The 8,504-nt window shown below is 41.6% G+C and overlaps 2 protein-coding genes across 7 annotated transcripts in view; one reads left to right on the top strand and one right to left on the bottom strand.

Annotated features, from left to right (window-relative positions):
- Positions 1 to 501: 501 nt before the first annotated feature.
- Positions 502 to 8,504, bottom strand: part of enpp4 (ectonucleotide pyrophosphatase/phosphodiesterase 4) — a 14,631-nt gene continuing 6,628 nt past the window's right edge. For 2 of the 6 annotated variants that reach the window (XM_047327945.1, XM_035631662.2), the window contains 9 exons: positions 8,351 to 8,504; positions 7,513 to 7,594; positions 6,090 to 6,330; positions 5,716 to 6,009; positions 5,501 to 5,605; positions 4,604 to 4,802; positions 4,344 to 4,517; positions 3,955 to 4,224; positions 1,157 to 3,649 (listed from right to left, as the gene is read on the bottom strand). The exon at positions 8,351 to 8,504 is cut by the window's right edge and continues 21 nt beyond it. In XM_047327945.1, coding sequence (XP_047183901.1) covers positions 3,546 to 3,649; positions 3,955 to 4,224; positions 4,344 to 4,517; positions 4,604 to 4,802; positions 5,501 to 5,605; positions 5,716 to 6,009; positions 6,090 to 6,330; positions 7,513 to 7,594; positions 8,351 to 8,360 — 1,479 coding nt within the window. In that variant the 5' untranslated portion in view covers positions 8,361 to 8,504 and the 3' untranslated portion in view covers positions 1,157 to 3,545. Of the gene's footprint in view, positions 753 to 1,156; positions 3,650 to 3,954; positions 4,225 to 4,343; positions 4,518 to 4,603; positions 4,803 to 5,500; positions 5,606 to 5,715; positions 6,010 to 6,089; positions 6,331 to 7,396; positions 7,595 to 8,350 lie in introns of those variants that run through there. The other 4 variants (XM_035631680.2, XM_035631672.2, XM_035631690.2 and 1 more) reach the window with 4 other exon arrangements.
- clic5a (chloride intracellular channel 5a) overlaps positions 8,179 to 8,504 on the top strand; it is a 5,663-nt gene continuing 5,337 nt past the window's right edge. Inside the window, exon 1 of the mRNA XM_035631859.2 lies at positions 8,179 to 8,504. This exon is cut by the window's right edge and continues 442 nt beyond it. Coding sequence (XP_035487752.2) covers positions 8,461 to 8,504 — 44 coding nt within the window. The 5' untranslated portion in view covers positions 8,179 to 8,460.

The raw sequence follows: 8,504 nt of genomic DNA, 5'->3' as shown, positions 1-8,504 counted from the left end.
CTATCAAAATGTTTTACTTGGCAGAAAAAAACATTAAGCCTAGAGCGTTTCCTACAAATATTTGCATAAAAGGATCTCTTAAAACTTTCAAATTGACATTTTACATCTAAATGGCTAATTTTAGCCACGCTAGCTAATACCTGACCAACTTCCAGCTAAGCTATGAGCTAATTGTCATATTTAGCGTACAGAGAGAATCTAATCACTTGGCAAGAAAAGGATGTAAGAATATTTCACAAATATTGTCAAACTGTTATTTAAATAAATTCAATTCAATAAACTCCAATTGCATCGAACAAAGACATTTTTAAAAACCTGGGCAAACAAATTTCACCAGAACGTTCTGCATGGCTAGATGCTAGTGATGCTAATGTGTAGAAATGTAATTTATTTAAGTTTTACGGGATAAAAGTTCATTCGTGCAGTGTTCAGTGAATTGCAGTTTAAAACACATAAGCACATCTTTTTAAAACTGAAAGAAAAGAAAATGGTTTGTCCTACTGAGTGCAGTGGCCGTCTGGCTAACGCCTCCTGACTTCGCTGTAGACAAGATGGCCGCCGTCATCGACCATGTTCAACCCGCTGCTGCGTCAGCTCATAAAAAAAACACACACCATTAATGGAATATTCCGGTCATAGGAGGAAATCTCAAATCCACACCGAATGTTTCTGACCGAGCATGTACAAGAAGACACATTCGGAAATCTCTGGTTCGTCTTTGTAGTCCGTGTCTACGACAGTGTTCAAGGATTCTGGGGAAGAGTAGAATGATATTTTCAATGGCTTTCGTGGCCAGCGTTAGGAAATATGTTATTTTTGTTACAATACCTCCTGAAAAAAAATAAAGTCTATTTATCTGTGAAGAGACAGAGATTTACCGTGATACAGAAAACTACATAGATATGATAACAGATTTTAAAATGCTATAGAAGAGATATAAATGAAAACATGTACAGTCCATTTTGGTTTTTGAACATGATACAGAAATGTATGTGTCAGTATTGAGTTTGATTTTATATATTCACCATTTTATTACATTGTAACATTGTGACTGCGATGGAGAAAAAAAATATAAAGGAATATAAATTAATTTTTCCAAATGTGTGTCACTTTTCCTTTCAATTTCCTGGGAAAAACAAGGTACAAAAAGAACCTGTGATTTTCAAAAAAAGATTTATTAATTTTAAAAAAGGTATTTGTAACCAGAAAGAAATTGCATAGTACTGAACCACTTTTCAAACCAGGACAACAACATCCAACACATGAAAAGTACGATAACCATAAAAGATGTGACAATCTATTTGAGACTCGCTGCCTCTGTACTGCATCAGGCTTGTCGCTGCGTTTGCTTTATGACACAACATGATGCTGTTTTACAGCACAGACAAGGAAGAGAAACACTAAAGATCACTGCTCCAACATTCATTGTAGTCGTGGCAAATATAGTTTTGAAATTCAATAATGTCAATTAGAGTGAGACAAGGCCGAGTTCATCGTGTTGACCGTGGTCTCGTTTGTGATTACTTCGAGGAAACGCGAGTACTTTTACATATTAATGTTCAAAACAATGGAGTTTGGATGTGGACTTTTTTTCTCTTCTCTTGTTTCAGTAGAACGAGGCACAATTACACACACACACATGAACAGTGCACATATCACGAGTTGAAATGTATGGTTGTAGAACCAAGTGATATTATAAATATGTCAACTAAAAAAATAAAAAAAAATGTCAACAAATCCTATGAAAAGACAAAATCCAATGATGCATTAGTCCTGATTGATGTCACATCTGTCTTCGTGGCTCTCAGGCCAAAGTCCACTGGTTCCTACTGGAGACGAGAATCTTAACAACAGACAACAGGTTAAAAATACATTATTCTATTCAAAAAGAATAATAAACTGCAGTGTGTTAGTTTGTATGTTTGTGTTAAAGATGAAAAAGTAACATTGCAGCACAATGCTGCTTTGGAAGAATGATCAAGCTTTGGAAACACACACAATCAATTCAGTGTTGGTTTTGGTCTTTCAATGGATGTAATTTATAATTAGAAAAATAGGAAATATCACGGGACTCGTGTGCTTTAAATTCTCATCGTCACGTACTGTAAATGTGACTTTCAGTAACACTCGGATCCACGGGTCCCTGCAAACGGTCACGTGACCTGGAGCCAGACACTGAATCTGCAGCTGCTCAGTCTCCGCAGACACCAGATGATTATCAAATTTGATCTTGTACTGTTTTTAAAATCTATGCAGGCCAGTGTGTTACCCACCTGAACTATTATATTACTTTTATTTTATGATCCAAATTCCTTTGTATGAGTCCTTTTAAAAAAAGATGGTTAATGTCTCTGTTTAGCATCTGTTGTGCATCGTAACAAATATCTTTGGTACAAGTCATATTCATATTTGACAAACATAATAACAATAAACAATTTGCATAAAACTCCCCCTTTGAAAAATCATTTTACTTCACTGTGGCATTTTGGATTTTTTTTTCCTATTTTCTAGAAATTCAGTTTTCCGTGTTTCAGCTTGAAAATATAGAAACAGGGAGGATAAAAGTATTATTGAGATTATTTCAAGAAGAAAAAAAAAATCATGAAATTAAATTTTCTATAAACACAGTTCCCACAAAAATATTAAATAAAACTCTTAAATAATCATCTCAAACAAAAAAGCCTCAAAACAAGATAGGTCCACTGGTTTCTTGTCATAAGTCTCTTGTAAAAAGCAGTAACATTATGAAGAGTCACTGTTTACTGTAGTATTCACTATGTCCTACAGCTGTTTTTACACCAGTGTACAGATCTGGGGCTGTATTCACAAACATTCTGAGAATATTCACCCCATTGCTAGGTATGATGACACCTGCCACAGTAAATGAGAGCCAACGTTTTGAAACCGGCCAGTTCACGTGCTGATCGTCATGTTTATTAACGTAATGGCTCGGTCATTTCAGGTTGTTCCCATCACTCTAGAGTAAGTGTTCATTTATTACGGTATGTTTGTTTTTGATTAGTTATGTGGTGAAACGTCATAATTGACAGCGGAGCCCCACGTGCGATTGGTCGAGCTCGTGTATCGGCGGGACCTCCCTCACCACTGCGCAGATTCTGGCTCTGAACGACGTCACAAGTGCAAGATGGCGGCACCCGGTTCCAGGATATTTTGGCTTTTTGGAGGAGACACGTCTTCCATCTCTATATACAGTCTATGGACCAATGATTATTGTTGCCTCCGATAGAGAGCAAGACCATCAAAGCCTGGTGTCACAGCGAAGGCAGGGAGGCAGGCGTTGAAGAATTAAGTGCAGCTTATTAACGACAGTGTCAATTCCAGTGTAAAAACGTCATCTGTGTACTAGAAGGCTTTATGAATACAGCCCCAGGGGTCAGCTGGACTGAAGGCTTCATAAACAACAGGTCTCTCTACTGTGTGTCCATGGGGGTGTGTCAGCTGGGGGGCAGGAGACTGAGTGGGTTAAGTGCAAAGTACCTATTGCAGCTCAAACAGGTGACACAGACCAGTGTGTGGCGACCGTTTCACTCATACAGGGGTTCTTCTTCGCCGTCGTCATCGTCAATCGGAAGTCTCCGGAAACGCCGAGAGCGCAACGGGCGACATTTCCTCAGCCCCCTGAAAAGAACTGAAGGGACACATCAGGTTAGTTTGTTGGTCAGTTGATGATACTGTACATTATGTCATAGTCAGAATGAAGGAACAGATCTGGCAATGCAGGCTTTTTAAAAATCATACAATACCAAATATGTCTTTAAGCTGCCATTGTCACCAATGATGTACTGCTATTTTAATCCTCTTTGTCATCATCTTATTCTTTGGGTTCCCCCAGGGATCCATTCTGGGTCCCCTTATTATTTTATATCTACCTCCGGGGCAAATTATTAATTAATATTAACACATTAAAATACTGTTGTGCTCCTTTTGACTTACAAACGACTGTAGCAAGTACAAGGAAGATGCCGGCCACCAGGCTGACGAACAGGGGGGCGTCCCCGAAGCTCTCGGCCTCCAGCAGGCACCGGGCCTGGGTCAGGCTGCCGTTGTTGGGCTGCGGGGGCACCGACAGCAGGTGGCACATGAGGGGGTAAATGTCTACACTGTTCAAATCACTGATTCGATAACCCTGACGGAAGCTGGGCCCCACCGCTGCCATGAAGGGATGCATGCTGGGTAGGGAGTTGTCGTAGCCGTGATCGCCTACTGAGGAGGGGGGGGAGAAGAGCGAGAGCTGGTGGGTGGTGGCACAGTGTTCCTGAACTTTTGTTTATATCACAGGTCACCACATTTCAATGAATGTATACAACAACTAAGAGACCTACATCTGGGCAGCTTGTTCCCATGCTGCACTATGGTCCAGCCTTCATCAGCAATCAGTATGATCGGCTGGATGCGTTCATTGTTCTGGTAGTGCAGCCGATCAGGGATGGCCTTCTTCAGATACGCCGTCATGTGGGCGTGGCACTTCTTCAGCAGGGCGAAGACGGCCTCAGGATCTGCACACAACACACATACAGATACACATTTCTGTGAACATTTTATAATTCATCTGTTTGTGAGCAGCCTTTTTCAACGTGGTTACCTTTACGTGGAATGAGGGCTGTGACAGCTGAGAGGTCCACCAGTGTGTAGTTGTCAGGGTGGAGGCAGTCGTCCAGCCGAATGAGGCGCTCGGTTGAGCACTGAGCCATGCCGTGGTCGCTGGTCACCAGGACGTTGACGCGACCCCAGAGGCCGGTCTGCTTCAGCTCCGACATCAGCAGGCCGATGTCGTCGTCAACCTGATCGCATGAAAGAAAAACTATCATCCTCCCGTTTCCATCGAGCTCAAATCTGTACCAACTTCATCAACTGTCACATGTGATAGACGCCACGGTTACTGTATGTCGCTATCATCTGGTCATAAACAAAAGCAAAGCAGTGGATGAATTCAAACGTTGACCTGAAGATGGTGCCAGAGGAAAAGTTAAAGCTTCACCAGAGTTAATACAACTCATCCTGAGAGGAACAATCTGGAAGTACGCCAGTCAAGCGGCAGTCTGAACAACCGTCTGATCAACACCAGCGTCAAATGTTCACCTTTTCTTCCTCGTCCCATTGCTGTTATTGTAAAATAAAAGGTTTGACTCTATATTCAGGAAAGATATGTTGTAGCTGGAAAGTCACAGGTGAAATTAATAACCAACCAGAGGTTTTATAGCTGATATATGGCTTGATTAACGGCTACAATTAATGTTGTTACATCATAGAAGGTATCAGGTCTCTGTTGAACTCGTACGACATATTTCTGCTCAAAGTTAATTATTAGTGAACAGGTAACCGCTGACAACGGCCTCTGGCAAAACAGTCTGGAAACAAACTGTTTGGGTAGATTTCAGTCTGTGGAGTTTTTCTCGCCTGAGCAGATTTTTCCAGGAACATTTTGTGCGAAGATCAACTGAGCTCCTCTGAGGTGTTGAACTTCACCGGATGACTGTACCTCTTTCAGCGCCTTCCTCATGGCAGTGGTGTTTTCTGGGCCAAACAGGTGGCCCGTCCGATCAGGCTCCTCCCAGTAGAGGGCCGCAAACTTCACTCCTTGCTCCTGGTGGAATGAGGCATATGGTTCCAGAATTTCACAAATGTTTTAAAAACAGTAAAATGGAGAGGGAAACCTTGAAAGCAAACAAAAAAAAAAAAGAGTGGAAACACTACCTTTCCGTTTCCCAACATCCAGTTCGTAATGTTCCCGAGCCGTTGCTTGAATGTCACAGAAGCGTCGTAGGCCAAGAAGTGCGTCGCCGTGCGGTTGCCGATGACCACGTCGGAGCCGGGCCACATCATGGCCGCCGTCTTGTAGCCAGAGTCCAGCGCCGTGACCCACAGGGGCCGGGCCTTGTTCCACCACATGGGGTCCTTGTCCCTGCCGACTTGGAAGTGCTTCCCGCTGACGGGGTCGTACATGTTACTGGCCACGATCCCGTGAGACTCGGCGTACAGCCCCGTCACCTGGAGAGGGAACAAAATGTGAATGACAAATAGTCGCCTCATATGTTTCTGTTTACTCTATCAGATAAAAGTTGGGCTACCAGGGTGTAGTGGTTGGGAAAAGTCTTGGTGATGAAGACGTTGGTGAGCTGCTCCACCAGGACCCCTTGGCTGTACAGGAGCTTCAGGTTGGGCATGGGGAACCTCCGCAGGTAGTCCGCTCGGAAACCGTCGAAGGACACCAGCAGCAGCGGCAGAGGGCCCTGCTGAGCCGCGTCGCTGTCGTCCGAGGCCAACGCTGCGACGCCGCACAGGAAGCCCAGCAGCAGTTTAAGCAGCATCCTGAAAAGAGATGACAGACATGGAAAAGTAGTCCTTATTTCATGCTGCACCTGAAGGCAACACAAATACACAAATACAAGTCAAACCAACCGACTACTTGAAATGTTTGACCTAACAGGTTCCCTCCCTGATTGTTATCATACGTCATGTTTGCTCACTTTGAATCTGCAGTCAAAGACCCGAGGCAAAGTCGTCTAACAATACAGTAAATGCAAGAAGGGGACAAACTGGTTATTGAGAATGTAGGAAGTGTCTAGTGACCTGCTTCTATTTCTTTCTATTAAAGCTTTTAACAAAGGCTTGTGATGTAATATATCCCTCCCCCGCTCCGACGCTCTCCTCCCCTTCAACGCACTCCCGTTTAAAAGCATTTTCTTATTTACTTTCTGAATTGGGGAACTCTCAAATGAAATATGGCAGGGTGTGATCGCAGGGACGGGGAAACTGGAGCCACTGAAATGTAAAGATCGAATTACAACCGAAGTGGTGCAAACCGAGGAGGAAATATATCGAATGAGAAGTCAAAAACTGAAAGGATGAATTAATATAAAATGTCTAGGTTTAGACGTGTCCTCCCTTTTATCTCTCTATCATTGTCTCATGTGTCTCTCACACAATATAAATATCAATATTAAATACAATCACAACTCGTCTGACCTACCCTCAAAAGATCTTCACTCAAAATATGGAGTAATAGTCATAATATTACGAGTAATTTAATCGGAAATCAGTCATAATAATTCGAGAAAAAGAAAATAAACATCAGCCATCTTCCTCCATAAAAGAGGACATTTTCTCCAAGTCCATGTATTTTTTTTATTCAGAATAAACTCAGATTGATGTAAAAAAAAACAACTCTTTAAATTATTAATTATGATATGAAAATAGTTTATTCTCTCGCAATATTTCCACCAAACTCTCGAAATCTTAGATTTTTTCTTTCCCCTTCTAAAATAATAAACCACTTTCACATTTCAACAAATGAGGAAGTGACAGGTGGCTTGAAACTGACCGACCAGGAAGTCACTGTTTCTGACCAAAAATAATAATAAAAAATATGACGTACGAGCAAAAGAACGATGACAAATATCATCCCTGTCAGCTGTCAAGCAGAGCAGGTAGCATAGCATCGGTTAGCTTAGCTAGTGTCACATCTTATTGCGGTCGGTTGAACAACGATACCTGTCGCCGATGGAGGATCGTCGCTCCACACGCGACAGACAAGTTCTCTGTTTACTCCAGTTTCTAGGCTTGAATGGACTTCCTGAAAAAAAGAAAAAGAAAAAAGACTTGACAGGAGAGTGTCGCGCTATCTAAGCTAATTCGCACAAGGTTCCGGTCCGACGTTTCAAAATAAATCCCTGTCATTCAAAATGATTTTATTTTCGCAATTAATAATCTTTCTATATACATAAATAGTAAATAACATGTTATAATATATATATATATATATATATATATATATATATTTATAAATATATAAAATATGTGTTACTTTTGAGTATTGAAAACCCTTTTGCTTTTATTTTGACGTTCAACCTTCCTGCCTCCGGCCTTGTTACGACACACTTGACGTAAGCGTCCGCTGACGCTGCGGCTGAAGCAGCGAATCAGCATTCAGCAAACTAATCCGCTTGTGACGTTCAGGATGTGGTTGAATGAAAAGTTTTATTATCTCTTTATGGAAAAATTAGGAAATCTCTCTACTTTGAAGAAGCTGACATTTTTATTTTGAATAACATTGGACGCAGTCTTTATTTAAGTATAAAAACTTAAATATTATAGGTATGGGATGATATAATAATGGTAAATGAGTCTTGATTACAAATGCATGACTAAGTTCCCTCATCCTGAAAGTTTTTGGTTTAATGAAATATGATCTGTGTTTAACACAAGGTGCACAGGTGCTCCTATAGCCACAGAAAACAATAATTATTATGTGGGGGCTATTTTCCCTCCACTCAATAATAAATCTATTCAAGTTATATCTCTTCTAGTCACGTTCTCCTTTAAGGATCACCTTCTGCCATCCCTGTCCAAAGTCCTGGGGTGCTTCTTGATAAGGTAGACACTGTTGGCACCACCGTCACTCTGCTATACGCCGTCCCAGGACGACGTCTCTCACCCAGGATGGACAACGTGTACGAGGCCCCGGAGCTCTACCAGAACCAGTC

This window comes from Scophthalmus maximus, chromosome 1 (genome assembly GCF_022379125.1).
Source record: "Scophthalmus maximus strain ysfricsl-2021 chromosome 1, ASM2237912v1, whole genome shotgun sequence".
NCBI classification, from domain to species: domain Eukaryota; kingdom Metazoa; phylum Chordata; class Actinopteri; order Pleuronectiformes; family Scophthalmidae; genus Scophthalmus; species Scophthalmus maximus.
The sequence above is the reverse complement of the archived record's forward strand: the minus strand, read 5'-3'. Positions and strand labels throughout refer to the sequence as shown.